The following is a 15735-nucleotide window of genomic DNA, read 5'->3' on the forward strand; positions in this document are numbered from 1 at the left end:
CAAACTACCCCGGGATGGTGAGGATCGATGGTGTTGTGCAGCCTGCCATGAAGTGGTCCCACTGGCACGCCACCAGCGATCAGACTGATCGAGCTGGCAGGTGTTATAACAGCAAGGCCGACCGGGTGATGAAAGAGCTGTGGGTACATGTTCATCGCACTATGCTGATAATAACATCACATTAATTGTATATTACTGACTGTATTTGCTTGTAGGATTACTACACCTTGGCGGAGGGAGTACGTAGGGAGGACGCGGATGACGTGGTGAACAGAGTCTGTGTTCACCGAGTGCAGGACCTCTTCTACGAGACAAAGCTCATGTGCAGAAGAATTTACCATGCCCGTAGAGGACACAGAGTCACCAGAGCGCAAGCAGTGCACCTGCCCCTGACTAAGGAGCAATACTTGACGGTAAACATGAGATTACATCGTCTGCGATTAATTGCACTGAAATTGATTTATGATTTGTCATGTGCTCGTGTACGTGCAGGTGCCTCCTGCTTGGTGTGCGGGGATGGACAACTGCTGGGAGGCCATTGTGGACAAGTGGTTGAGTGAGGAGTACGAGCAATATCACGCCGTACGCTCACGTTGTCGTGCGATGATGCAGGGTTCCTCACACAAACAAGGCCCCACTACCCTCAAGGAATATGCAGCCAGATATGTACATGGATTTCATTTCGTTGTTGCTATGCTAACTCCTGAATGCATAATATCTTATTGTTGTGCTTCTTCCTGCAGACGCGGTTCCACCCCGGCCAGGAGTGCGCCTCGTTCAAGGCATATGCCTTGGCACACAAGGGCAAGGCAAAGGACCCCGACCTCGTCTACAACGCGGAGGACCCGCCTGAGGCATACAGCAACCCGAGCGTGCACAGGCGCCTCGGCGAGTACACGGCGATGGCGAGAGAGATCCATGGGTCAGAATTCGATCCGAGCACCGCTGACCTCGAGGGTGACATCGTCATGAGATTGGGACCAGGTAAGCCACACGGGTGGTACTATATGGGCAACAGCACCATAGACACGGCCAACACTCAGACACTCGCCCAGATTAGAGCCCGGAGCACGAGTTCGAGTCCGGCCATACGCCCACGCTCACAGCCCCAGGTGGTAGCACTCCAGGTTAGTTCTGTTACATTCGTTGTCCATTCATTTTCTACTCGTTCTTTAGTTGCATTCTAACTATGTGATAAATAATTGTAGGCCCAGATTGAAGCCCTGCAGGAGTCACAGCAGGCCTCACAGAGCCAGCTTCAGGCCCTCGAGCTGTCGCACCAGGCCGAGTTGGCACAGGAGAGGGCGCGAGTGCAGGCCCAGCTTGAGGCCTTCCAGCAGGCGCACAAGAACTGGTACGAGTACATGGCCCGTTTTTCTCAGAGCATGGGCCAGCCTCCACCGCCTCCGCCGCCGCCGATGATACCGTTGGTGCCTCCACCGCCGCGCGACGGCACTCCTGTGAGTCACTTAGATGCACTTTTTCACTTTCGTGTCATATAGAGCTACCTTCGACTTATACCTTAGTTTGACCTACCATAGCTTAGACCTTAGAATTTGCTTTGATCCAGATAACTCACATGTGCAATCTCATTCTAGGGACCTTCTACAGCTGGATCGAACAACGATATGCAGGGTGATCAAGACCTGGACTTGACTCCGTTTCTCCGCAGGCCTCCGACCATGTGACAGGCCATCCGACCTTGTTTGATGGGTTTGTATGTTGAACTGTGGACTTGGTTGAACTTTGGACACATGTTGATGGTGTTTGTGGACTTTGCATGGTGCTTATCGACATATGTTGGTTATTGTGAGTGGATGTGACATTTGTGGACATATATGTGATATATATTGGCTATCTGTCATGTTATTATAATTTCCTATGATTTTGTTGCTTATTGTGACTGGATATGCACTGAAACAAACAAAAAAAATTATGTGGACATATTTTACCGAGTGTAGCACTCGGTAAAACAGAGATTCTGTCAGTTTTATCGAGTGTAGCACTCGGTAAAACAGAGAACAGAACCAAATTGGTTCTGATTCTGTGAATTTTGCCGAGTGTGCCATTTTTTACCGAGTGCCGAAACCCCACTCGGAAATATTTGACTACTTTTTACCGAGTGGGAACACTCGGTAAACATTATTTCCCGAAGTTTATTTGCGGAATTGTTTTAATCACGAAAATGGTTATTATTTTACCGAGTGTTAGGAGGTACACTCGGCAAACATTATTCAAAAAATTTATTTGCGGAATTGTTTTAATCACGAAATGGTAATTTATTTACCGAGTGCTGGTGGTGACACTCGGTAAAAGTCGCCGTTAACGGTCAGTTTGGAGGCTGACGACCGTCAAGTCATAATTGTTTACCGAGTGTCATTGAAGCACTCGGTAAATCCATGCTCCGAGTGCGCCGATATTAGACACTCGGTAAAATAACTTCACCGAGTCGTTGTTTGCCGAGTCCACTTTACCGAGTGTGGCACTCTGTAAAGAATTTGCCGAGTGTGTAGCACTGTTTGACGAGTGTTACTCACACTCGGTAACTGCACAGTATCCCGTAGTGACGTGTCACATCAGAAATTTCCTCTAAAATTTCTAACAATTCATAGATAAGTAACTACGCTACATATTGTGTGAATGCATTGATCCACTAGACTTTGGACTAAGAGTCAAAGACCGCTGCTAGGCTACCTTCTTGCCAACCCGGGAATGAGTAGGACTGAATCACACTCTAACAGATAGGGACTGCAGATACAGAAAAATAGGGAGGGGGGAGTATAAACAGGGGTCTACATAACCTATTCAGCTGACAAGCACTTTCCTTGTTCTCATTGCTTATTACTATAAGCAGTTCCAGGCCTCGTTTAGATTGCAAGTTTTTTTACTCTCTCTCCATCACATTAAATCTTTGGACACATACATAGAGTATTAAATATAGATAAAAAAATAACTAATTACACAGTTTGATTGTAAATTACGAGACGAATCTTTTGAGCCTAGTTAGGCCATGATTGGACAATAATTGTCAAATACAAACGAAAGTGCTACAGTATCAAATACTGATTCCTAACCCCAATCTAAACGAGGCACAGTCTTCCCAGTTGAAGTAATGATGACCAGCAGGTTAACGATAATCAATGCAGACCTTGAGGCCCAGTTATCTATGTACAGATTTCCATTTGGTCGCCTTCCTTTCAGGAATATACGTATGCAGAACTCATGTTCTCCAAGAAGCCAAGGCATCCTCACAAGCATAGGAGTTCAATGATCCAAAATTCTTGGGCCCATATATGTTGATCCAACAAGATAAAAATTTCGTGGTGGCTCGCTCTCCTCCAGCCATTCATATCTGTCACCTCCAGGCAATATAGTTGTGCCTGCTGTAAAATGCACCTTTTCAAGTTAGCCGCCAATAGTTTAGTTTTCTTCTTGTACGCTTACAAGTTACAATGTATAATATGATCAAAATTAAACTTAAGGTGTGAGTGGACAATATTAAGAGTACAGTCTTGTCATTTTCAGTTGGGTAGGAGCCTGATGATTTAGAAACAAACAAGGGCATGATGCTTGTTTAACTAACAGAGTATTTTATGGGACTGCAATCTTATAATTTCACGGGGCAGACATACGTAGATTTAATAGAAGGGGCAGTACTTGTATAAGGATATGCATATAAATATCTGATTTGTTCTATACCCACAGTTTAATTTTTATATACATATTTTTGGGATCAAGGATAAGTATGCTGAAGCAAAAGACATAAACATATTATGCCAAGGCAAACAGTTGGTTTACAAAACAACAATATTCCAATACTGTAAGTACTAATATATATCAGCCATTTAACTCAGGTAAAAATCTTACCAACAGAAATTGCAGAGGAAGAGACATTGTAGTACTGGCAGTGCCTTCCACTACCATCATCATATGGAGGGCCAAGGACATCAAGCACTGCACAAGCATTTTGTGCAGTAAAGCAATGCATATTACCACCATCTTCTGGATATAGTACCGATGTTTCATGAGGTGCAGTCAAGATGCCATCAACCTTCACCTTTGCCAAACGTGGTCCTTGCAATTGAACATCTATGATCAAAGGAGAGAGAAAAGAAAAGGCAATTAAACCCTAAAAAAAGGCAATTTGTTAAGCTATGTGTGAGAGTGTTAAGCTTAGGGAAACGAACAACAATACCAGGTGTATCTTGTTGAGCAGCAGCCCAGTCATAAGATTTTATATGCATGGCACCAAACAAAAGCTTGCTGAACACAGTCATGCCAGGGTGATTATGGAGAGGAATGACACCCCTTGAAGGCAAACAAAAGATGCCAATCTGTACAAATAAATACAGCCATGTACACCTTAGCTTACAAATGTGACAGCTTCAACAATATGGTAAATTATCAAGAACTGTTGTTAGTAGTGGTTAAGCATACCGAGAAAGCTTCACACTTGTATAGGTGCAAGTAAGTGATTTTTGGAGTACCATGGGCGTCAACACGTCGGAAATATGACATGTTGGATGTTAGACGAACATCTGCTGCTGTGATACTATCTGCAGGACATAAATGGTGAAACAAATATTAGCAAAATCGAAATTCGTTTTCATTAGGTGTAACATGATTGCATTGGAGGTCTCTCAAGGATATGAATACCCGTTAGAGAGCATGGGTCTTTGAAATATGAAGGTCTAACACATGTATATATGAAACTTGTACTGCAACTCTTGTAATTGTGGTTGGACCTATGGCAATGAGGTACAGAAGTTGCCACATGTCGGCATGAAACAAAATAGATTGAGGTGAGTTTTAACTAGAACTTGACTAGAAAAAGATGAGTTATATCATTATGAATATGTGCTGAACTCAGCATGAAAAAAAGTTTTACTTGTGGAACTCAAAGAAGAGCCGCGTTAGCTCGTATGCAAGGACTCGTACTAATTAGCTACACGATATATCATAGAACTAAAGATAGTCCAATATGTGGGATTGGTTGGCATAAAAGTCCTAAGGATACCATTTTAATAAAGTACAGAGACAACAAAAATGCTTTATCACCGGGTATCTGCAGGATTAACGGTGTAGCTTGTCAGATATGCATGGAGCAACTAAAATATATTGATATGATGTGTGCTAAGGTGTACCCAAAAAGAAAACCAAACAACCAATTAGCATGCATGTAGACGTAAACATAACTGTTAAGTAATCTGCTGCTCTCCTCTGTACAGCGCGGCAGAGGCAGGCGTCGAAAGGGCGCCCCTGCTGCTGCACTGTAGCGCTGCAGGGGCAGGCGTCGAAAGGCTCTCCTGCCGTAGTGTAGCCACAGTAGGGGCAGGCGCCAAGTCAGCCTTGCTGTCACATCTAGTCACTGTAGCAACATGGCAGTCTGACATGTCTGTGTACTAGGATTAGATGGGTAGAGTTGTATATATAGTTTTTCACTGCAACTCAGTAAAGAGAGAGAGTTCAGTTTTGCTATCTCCTCTGCAGAGCTTTGGCCAACGCTGATGCTTGTGTTATGTGTGCGCGCTCTGTTCTCCCTCCCTTCTTCTACCTCTAGCCATAGTGTGTGGTCAACAACGCCGGTGAGCAGTCGGCTCACCCGTGCCGAAGATCCAGGGGCCAACAATAACACCATAGGCATCTTTCGCAACAAACATCACGGTAGATCAATGATGAATAAACAAACATTGTCAAAAGGATGGTACAACAACAGCTTCCAGCATTGGCCTCATCATTCGAGAAATGCGCTCATTAAGTAACTATTCATGGAGTACCTCGCAAGGTTTTGGTGGCCAAATGAAATAAAAGACAACCCTAGCTAGCTAGTGCAGCTCCAAGATGGACGTCTAGTCTTGACGGCATCCAACCCCCACACAAAGCGAGACAATACCAACAGTTACATCATATGTATGCATAATGCATATACCATGGGCAGCACATGGTTTCTGTTCTCAATTGCCCATCTTTATTTCCACCAGGAACACAAGTTGCACAAGTCAGGCATATTTCGTATTTCATTCTCACCAATAGCTTGCTACTTGCAAGTTGCAACAAATTCATGACATAAATTGGCATTGCACATTTGTATCTAACCTTAGTAATTATATCAAAAGGAAATGAGCTATTCCGGTCCATTGGTTGTTTGTTAGTTTACTTGCAGAAAGATTCTCTTCGTGGGAAGAAAGCAACGAGTCTAAGTTAGCAACTGCACCGCATGCAGTTCCACGTTTACTAGATGAGTATAGAAAGACCCTCAACATTTTTCTTTTGAGAGGCTGAATAATTGTGATCCTTATTTCCACCAAAGTGCAATTCTCACAAATCAAACGATCTAGTTGAGGTATCACAGGCCGGATCCATGACGTTCCCCCGCCCAACGATGAACTACGAGTCTACGATCGCATACAATGTGACATGTGGCCACACGCACAAGGGTACGAGTACGATCTCTGGTAATGGAACGACGACTATGTGGACAGACGTTGGGAATCAATCGATTACCTAGAACAGACTTGATCCTCTCGACGCCGGCAGGCGGTGGAACAGCTCCTGGACCAGCTCCGGTGAAGACCTCGCGGCACGCCTCGAAGAGCCGCTGCACGGCGGTGGCGGGCGCGGCCATCGGTTGGGGCGCCCCCGCACCGCGCCGCGGCCGTCGCTGCTGCCGCCGCCGCCCGTGCGCGCCGGCGTCTCTCGGCGCCCACCTGCTGTCTTCCAGCTCAGGGAGGCCGCCGCTGGACTCCACCCGCGTCAAAACCCTCTCGGGAGTGTGAGGGGCAAGGGCTTGGAGAGAGCTTTGGACGACGGCCGCCGAAAGTGCTGGCGTTGATTGAGCTGGGGAAACTTAGGAGTACCCGAAGATTTTTATAGGCGAAGGTGGTGGCCGGGGAATATTCTATATTGCGAAATTAGGAGTAATGATTTTCGCTACACGTCCCGGGTTGTACCAACATACTCCCTCCGGCTAGACATTTGAGATTGCGTGCAATCGATCATTTTAAATTTTACTAGACTCAGTTTGCACATACACATCATTAGTATCTAATCCATTCACAAATAACGGCATTTGATGCTAAACGTATGAATGCATTAACCATCAATGAACATTCAAAATATTTGATTTGGAAACATAGAAGTCATGCACGTAGGTTTGTCTTGAAAGATACTTTTATAATCATACATTTACTAGATATTATAGTTATGTTCTTATGAAATAAATGGTTTTTTAAAGCTAAATTAAGAGCGAAGGCTATAAATTTCGATTTCTACAATATTCGTTTCACCAAAGGGAGTAGTTATTTAACATTACTAGCTAGTGGAATGCATATGCTTGTGAAGTTAATTGTGATGGATAAAGGAGAATTTCAATCAGATCTTTTTACCATATGAAATAATGCAAAGGGAGTAGAAAAGACTACTCCCGGCAGACACACACACACACACAATGAGACTCCTCTTTGCTTGGTGCATGCTGACGAATCAAATAGTCGATGATGATCGATGGCCTTTTTAGGCTATTATCTTATTATTACAAAATATATAATAGTTTGACCTAATGTTTTTATTTGTCTTAGTGAATCATTTTTTATGAGAACGTAGAAATTTTCCTGCATTCAAAAATAGATATTTACCATGTGGAACTTTTGCATCCAAGAATTCTAATCAGATTTCATAATGCTATACATGCCAAAGTGCCCATGTTGTTAGTAAGAGCTTAGTAGTAGCCACAGCCTGCCAGTAACAATGCTTGGTCCACTTAAATACCTTCCAAACAAATGACTTGTTAGCCTAATCGCGTTGTATTTCTGCCTCTACACACTAAAAGCCTTAGAAAATTGAGTACTCCGACTGCGCTTTCGTCGTCGTATCCTGTTGCCGCTGGTGTACACTAAGGAAAATGGTCTCCCTCTGAAGTTTTATAATATAAGCTGCCGGCTGCCGGAGAGGAAGACGAAGAGGAACCAAACCAGAGACCATCGCATCAGACATTCCTGTGGGCTGGGCAGGGCAGCCAAGCCAAACAGCTCTGGAAAACTTGCAGGGGCCTGCTGAGGTCCTTTTCTGCCTTCTGCCTTCTGCCTTCTGCCTTCTTGTTGCATGCTTATTTTGTCATGTACAATGCAGAGCCAGGATCCGCGTGCCCTCTACAAATACAGATAGCTCTTGTCGCCGTCCACACAGGATTCCAATGGATAAAAGGCCTGTGACGATGACCTGTCTGGGTGCGTATCAATGCAAGTACTTTTGTTAAGCTAATTGCTTTTGCATTTCTATTTCTTTTATATAGAACTCTTTGCTGCATATTCCACAAAGCTTTGGAATTGCAGGCATAAACAAAGAGCAAAGCAGAGGCGCATTACCCGTAGCATTAGCATTATCCTCACCAAGTCCAAAGCAACACAAACAGAACACACACAGCGGTATACTGATCAACACCTGCGGCGCCCACGGTAATGTAGCCTCTGGTATCACTTCTAGCATCTTGTGTAGTACCCTGCAGACGTGCACGCACGACGCAAGCACGCCGTGCACCCAGGCCCAGTTGACAGATGCTCATTCTTTTTAACAAGGGATGCTCACTTCACTTGGCACATATCCTATATACAATATACTGCGTAGTCCAGGGGCCAGATGTATGTACTTATTAATCTTCACAAAAGAATGCATAAACTCAAAAAACCACGCTCATATACAAACTTCTCGTCATACAATACAAGTTACAACTGCAGGAAGCCAAAACTGGAAGCTCAGCGAGATAAGAGAATTAATCAAAAGTCTTCTTCCTCACTATCGTCCTCAGTGTCCTCGGATTGCTGGGGTCTCCAGAACCTGGAGACCTCCTTCTCCTTGCCTGGCAAAGATACAGGGGCAGAAGACGTCATAAAGTCACGGTAGTGCAACACGCTGCCTTCTGGAGAGTTGCCTGCCATGGCAATCCTGCACCCGTCCACAGCCATGGCGGACACCCTGCTCTGCACGCCTAATCTTGAAGGTTCGCCACAGCCCAACGTGTTCGACAAGTCCCCTGTCCGCGTTTCCCAGACATGGACCTGGCCGTCTGACGGCACTCCAGTCACCACCTTGTATTGATCCAAGTGAAGCAATGTCACTGGGCCATCTGATTGCATTTCTGCCACTGTGTTTGGGAGTTCTTGAGCCTTACGGATGTCCCACAGAAGAGCCCTGGTCAACAAACAACGATGAGTAGTAATGTAGGTTTAATGATCTCAGTCAAAGCTACAAGGATAAATGAAGACCAGTGCTTGCAAGGATTTTGTGAGCTTACTTGTCTTTCGTGCCAGTACATATTAACCATTTAGAAGGCAGCATCTCACAAGAAAGTATTCTATGGTTGTGGAGTGCAAGAACAGAAGCCTTCCTCATTGTCCTCAAGTCAATCGCTGTCACTTCAGGTCCAGCAGCGATATAGCAAAGGGATTCATGGCATTTCATAGCAATTGGTGGCCCATTTGAGTTGAGGTGAGTACTGCCTACACATGATGATGAACCACTGGAAGGAGCCACTGTGTCCCAAACTTTAACCTGATGCAACATAACAGCATGAAAAGAATGTAACATGGTTCCTAAGGAAAAAGGACTTGCATCGGCATCAAAGCACTGTCTGAGACGATAAACATACTGCTAAGGTAAAGCCAGTGAAAAAGAAGAGAAGATATGGTCATTGACAAATTTATCTTTAAAGTGTTTTTTTTTTTTTTTTGCTTATTGTGGTTTGCCAGATATATTTGCGACAGATGCCCCATTACCTTTGAGTCTTTGGAACAGCTCACCAATAGGGAGGACTTATGCCTGAAAGATAAAAAGAAAGGAAAATGGTTAAAACTAGAAATTTGTTTTCATGACCATGGTCTGAAGATGTCATAGCATGCTTTGAGTAGCTTTTCTCCTTCAACATATAATGGTACATGAAGCAGTGCGAAGTAAGAAACATATGCTGAAGGCAACTACTATGAGAATCACATTATATCTGAAAACTATTACTTGAAGCAGAGTGCCAGCACATGTATGTTCTGGATAGCAGTACAATACACATTGTAACAGTATAATGAACTTCATTCAGATAGTTTGACAGTACATACCACGCAACAGATAAAAATGACAGTGCCTTTTCATGCCCATGAAATGTTGCTATTAGAGGGTGATTTTTTGCCCTCGTACTCATAGACCATAGGCGAATGGTGCAGTCTTCCCCTCCACTTGCAAGTACTTTAGATTCACCATCCATAATCAATCTGTCAGCCAGAGCAGTGACAGGCGCTGAATGGCCCTTGTAACAGCGTGAATAACCCTACGTAAAAAAAATGTTGAGGGCCAATATAACATCAGTTGATGTGTCCAATGGGGATAAATGTGAACTAAAAGGCGTGTATGCAATGGACTCATACTACAAAAATTGGACAATGTTTTAAGTAAAATCATGTAGAGAAGCTTGTGATATCCAATCATGAGGGTTTGCGGTATTTGGTCTAAAAAAATCATGAGCGTTTGCATTCATATATCACATCACAATGGGCAAAACCTGTATCAGAGGGGGTAAACCCATACCAGAGGCTGAGAAAGAAAGCTTATCATAAATAGACATGGAGATTTGAAAAGGGAATAAAAAAATGGAAGCAGTATCCACATTCATCTGTGTAACAGTGGGATTTGGAACTACAATCGTGTCTCGAAAGAAAGAAAAGGTTTAAAATATATTCTTTCAAAACCATAGAGGCATAGAACACAGCAGATGTGCTTTTATAACTTACACTGTCCAAAATTCATGCTACTACAAATAATAATAAAGTCCACTATGTCATCTCAATCTTTTGGAACATGTATATGGGCATTGTTATGATTTCAAATAGTAATTTGATGCCATGGCAGATCTACAAGCACCTAAGCATACTAGGAAGAGGCTCGAAACAACTAAGCATACCATGTAAGAGGTTAATCCTTAAGGTGGCGTTTGGATAGCTGCTGGGTTTGGGTTGAGGAAATGAGATGGGTTATGATGGTGTGGGTTAGGGATGAGGATATGAGATTTTATCCATTTCCCATGTTTGGTTTCTTTTGGAGTGGGGTTGGGTTATGTGGTGGGACCCACATATAAAAAAACAAAAAAATGCCTTTATTTCCTTCCTCGTGAACTCATTGCTGGCTCCATGCCTCCTTCTCCGTCAGACCCAGGTCCAGTCCTGAAGGCCAATAGCGCCTCCAGCAGCTCCGTGTCGACGGCTCCAGCCTCGAGATCCCACGCGGGCGGCGCATGAGAGCAGTTCTTCCTCGCCTCCAATCTCCCTAGCTCGAATTCGTGAATCTTATCCATTTCTTCTCCTCTGCTCTGCTCCGTTCTCTCTAGTGGGGAGCGCCACCGCCACCAGAGCAGTCCAGTTCGGTCCCATTCGGTAGATATGGCGGCCGGGAGTGCCAGTGCCACGGCGTCCCTCTCCGTGGCAGCGGTGGCAGCGGCTTCTACTCTGCGCATCACGTAGCCATGCGCTCGCTCTCGCACTTGGGCCCCCTTGCAGCAGCCGCAAAAAGGGGCAGTCCTCAGCCTCAAGCCTTGCGCCTCATTGGCACCACACGCTCCTCTGTTGCGGGCGGAGTCGGATGTCGCAGGCTGTGGTGCCGGCGCCGGCGACGTCATGGGCCTCCTCCGGCTGCCAACGAAAGGAGACGACACAGGTGGTGTTTTCCGTTCGTAACCCACCCTCCCCTTCGGGATAGCTTTGGTGGGATAGGAGGCTCTAGTTTCCCAAACCCAAACCCACAGGAATATCCCTATCCAAGAATCCAAACATGGGTTATGAGGCCATAGGGTTATGATATTCCTTTCCCACCCTCTCTATCCCATGAACCAAACGCCACCTAAAGGAGGAACAGAAGATGTCGTACAAAAGCAAGAGCAGCATGTTAATAGCCTCGTGTGGATTGTGGAAGCACATGGAAGGCTGACAAGGCAAGGTGAGGAAGCACAGCAGCACAACTTTATATAATAGCTACCAGAGCTGGTGCAGAGTGAAGGTTCTCACAATATTGTAGGAAGAAAAATAAGATGACAATATGTGAGGCAGATGCAAATTAATCTCACTTTATTTATGATTTTGAAACAGGGAAAGGCTTTCTCGTTGTTGTTTTGTCATTGTGGGGTTATGCCTTCAAAGCATGTTAAAAATTGCAGATATTCATAAGCAAATGCACATGCTGTAGGCAAGGAGAGCAGTACCAGCAGGGTACTGTAATGTTGAAATGAGGTACCTTCCAACAAAGACGGATTGTTCTGTCAGTGCTTGAAGTGACTAATGCTTTTTCATTTTTTTGTGTATCACTTCGAAACAGTGGGGTATCAGTCAGAGAAAATAACCTGCACAATTAATAAATAATACGTTAGAGATCTCAACCGCTGCTATTTCAGCTATTAAAGGAGTGAATCTAAGTAGCAGCATAGCATTATTTGCATTAGCAGTTTAGCACTGTAGTTGTGTTGTAGACACATGGAGAAATTGAGAGACTCATGATTCAGGGAAAAGCACAAGTATAAATATAACTATAGTATAAGACAGTAAAACATATAACTTTTACTCTCTTGGTCATTGTTTTATAGCGAAATAAAATCAAAGGCTTAATTTTGAACCCTTAATTCTCTTCACAGATTAAGAATAATTATAATTACATGAGAGTGAGCAATACTGCAACAGTTATTTGTTTTTCAGTTACCTCAGACAAGTGATCCTTGCACTATGATTCCTGTGGGTTTCCGCCATTTCAGTTTCTGGCCAATTAATATTCAGTTTTTTGGCTGCTGGACCCTGCAAAGAAGAAATTACACATCGTGTGTAGGTTCAGACAAAAAAAAAAGGTTATTTCAACTCACTTGACAAAACCAGATGGAGTTCCTATCCAGCATTAGATGGCTTGGTGTTGTTTCTGCAGGATCTAAGTAATAAAGAGCTGATATGGGGTCACCAAATTTCATCTGATGTATTTTAGTGTGCCTATGGATGTATAGTTCTCTTAGCCCCAAAGCATCACAAGGCACTTTCTCAAATGGCCATTGATCCCTGAATGTTTAAATAATTATACAAAAGAAATATAAGTAAGCTATAAGATGAACATAACAATTTTTATCAGCAACAACAAAGACTTCCATTCCCAAGCAAGTTGAGGTAGGCTACAGATGAGACCCAACAAGAGACACAAACAATGAGGATATAAAAATCTAAAGCCATATAGAGAGGTTGATTTGCTATGAGTGATGCACCCCCAACGGTTTTCTTGTTAATATATGTCACTATCAAATTTCATGTATCTTAGCATTAAAAGTAAACCGTGTGCATAGTCATTAAAAATAACATCTCAACCCCTGGACAGAATTACATAATCCATTTGACATTGTTCACTGCTAATTTGAAGCTTCAACATCCTAATTTGTCATGGAAGACAGCACTGCCATTGTCATTCCCTGTCCCCAACATATAGGCACTTCACAACAAGACACTCTGAATAGTCAGTGCTGAAAGACACCAAAAAAACTGATCTTGTTCTGGCACTACAAAATTGTGTACATTTGCTGAAGGTTAGAGTAGTGTCCTAAAATAAAGATCATATTAGGTCACTTAAATGTGTTCGATAGCAAACATATGTAATTGTGTCCAGCAGCAAAGATCATGTCTTCTTATGGAAAAAATCACTGGATTGTGCAACACAGAATTGCTCAAAGAAGGCACTTGCTAATCATGAATAAATTGCAAGTTTCACAAGGATGATCCTGAAATCTAAAAAATGTGGAATTGAAAGATTTGTCCCACTACATGTTATGAACTGCAAATTAGGGAGATTTAGAATAAAAGCCGATCCAAACAATTAAAAATTAAGGAACCCAAATGATTGTCCTCCCCTCCATGTTTGTGCCTTCCTAGGCCCAGCTGCCACCAGAACAACTAGCATAGGACCCAGAAAGTCACAAAACTCTGTCCAAGATTTAACCGACCCTGCTCCATCTCCAAAGTCCAAATACTAATCACCGATAACCCAAGCCGAAAACTATTGCGCCCTAAATTTTGACCTAGGCGAAGGCAAACGCGCAACGAGATGTACCAGCGGATGATGAATCCCAGATTCTGAATCATACAAGAGGGAAGCGTTAGAGTCACGACCTGAAGAGGCGGTACCAGACCGCGTCGCAGTAGGCGACGGCGCGCAGGGAGCGACAGGACATGGAGAGGCTGGCGACGTCGCGGGCGCCGAGGTAGCCGGCGCAGTGAGCCAGCACGTCGCCATCAAGGTCGGCGAGCGTCCGCACAGGTGGCGCCGACATCGCCGGCGAGGAGAACACTGGGGCTGTAGCTGTACAGCGGTGGGCCGGTGGCCACGGCCCACAGGTCCCGCGGCGCGGCGAAGAGCGGCTTTGGAGCTGGTATAACAATGGCTACAACTGTACAACGTCCTCTGGAAAAGGATACAATTACCACCCTTAGAAAAATAATACTACCTCCACGCCCAAATTATAAGACGTTTGCTTTTTTTTACCCCAAGTTTAACCACTCATCTTATTAAAAAAATTATACAAACATAGTCAAATTTAAGTCATTCTTGAATAATTTTATTAATAAAGCAAGCCACGACAAAAGATGTGATATTTTTGCACAAATTTTTTAATAAGACGAGTGGTCAAACTTGGTGTCAAAAAAAGTCAAACGTCTTATAATTTAGGATGGAGCTAGTACAATTCTAACTCTATTCTTAGTCAAACATTATATGTTTAATCAAAAAATTTTAAAAAAAATTACAATAAAATATATATGCTATAAAAATATATCATAAATATTGAATTTTTTTATAAACTTAGTCTATCTCAAATAGTTTGACTCGGTACTTAATATACTAGAATTGTTTTTTTTTATGTTTTTTCTTTGAAGACACAAAATACTAGTTGTCATTGGCAATGAAATTTAGGCAGTGTTTGGTGTGGCTCCGACCGGCTTCGGCTCCACTACCGTAGCACCACTGTGGCGGAGCCGGCCGTAGCATCAAAACTGCAGCTCTGTCAGCTCCTGTCTTGGGTTGGGGCAGAGCCGGAGCCGTTTTCTGGCTACTACAGTCATGTACAGTATGCACAGTGGTGGACGTAGGGAGCCGGAGCCCTTCAGAGCTGCGCCAAACGTGCCCTTAGTACGCACTGAAAAAAACATCAACTAAGGAAGGCCCAAATAACATAATCCTACAATCCTTCATCACAAGAATAGAGTATTAGAGAAATTGGACCTTGTCATAGAATAGACTAAAACAAGAAGTCAAAATCACGACACTGAAAGCCAACCACTAAATGAAGAGATCGAAACTGCCACATAAAAAAGTCAACAACTATTTCTCAAGATAACTGTATCAACCTCCAAGTTTCAAAAAGAGCATTTGATAGAACATCAACATGTTCGCTTGTTGATTTCAGCCAGCCCAAACCAGTCAGCCAACAGTGTTTTTCTCTCACAATAAATCAGCACCAGCCAGCCCAAACCAGCCCAGAAACCAACCAGCGAACAGGCCGCATATTCACACCGACCCTTCGCTAGAACCAGATCAGACATCATGGAGGTCGAAGAGACATTTAATGCATCATTGCCTTCGCCACGTCAATGTCGCCAGTAAACCAAATATGTTGTCCTAAGGATGCTCCACTGGCGCTTCTACGTAGTCAGATGATCAACGTTGACTAATTATAATAGAAAACAA

At 43.6% G+C, this 15735-nt stretch overlaps 2 protein-coding genes across 2 annotated transcripts; both read right to left on the reverse strand.

The window, feature by feature from the left end:
- Window positions 1–2938: 2938 nt before the first annotated feature.
- Window positions 2939–6751, reverse strand: LOC136451469 (plant cysteine oxidase 1-like). The gene is made up of 5 exons (XM_066452175.1): window positions 6505–6751; window positions 4438–4556; window positions 4196–4334; window positions 3868–4089; window positions 2939–3383 (listed from the first exon to the last, which is right to left on the reverse strand). The coding sequence occupies exons 1-5, from the start codon at window positions 6623–6625 to the stop codon at window positions 3265–3267; spliced, it is 720 nt and encodes a 239-aa protein (XP_066308272.1). The 5' UTR covers window positions 6626–6751; the 3' UTR covers window positions 2939–3264.
- A 1799-nt stretch (window positions 6752–8550) lies between these two features.
- LOC136451470 (uncharacterized) lies at window positions 8551–14450 on the reverse strand. Its single transcript, XM_066452177.1, has 8 exons — window positions 14163–14450; window positions 12881–13067; window positions 12724–12815; window positions 12265–12370; window positions 10104–10312; window positions 9771–9813; window positions 9290–9546; window positions 8551–9186 (listed from the first exon to the last, which is right to left on the reverse strand). The coding sequence occupies exons 1-8, from the start codon at window positions 14321–14323 to the stop codon at window positions 8772–8774; spliced, it is 1470 nt and encodes a 489-aa protein (XP_066308274.1). The 5' UTR covers window positions 14324–14450; the 3' UTR covers window positions 8551–8771.
- Window positions 14451–15735: the final 1285 nt, after the last annotated feature.

The sequence above is a fragment of the Miscanthus floridulus genome, chromosome 5 (assembly GCF_019320115.1).
Source record: "Miscanthus floridulus cultivar M001 chromosome 5, ASM1932011v1, whole genome shotgun sequence".
Classification (NCBI taxonomy): Eukaryota; Viridiplantae; Streptophyta; class Magnoliopsida; order Poales; family Poaceae; genus Miscanthus; species Miscanthus floridulus.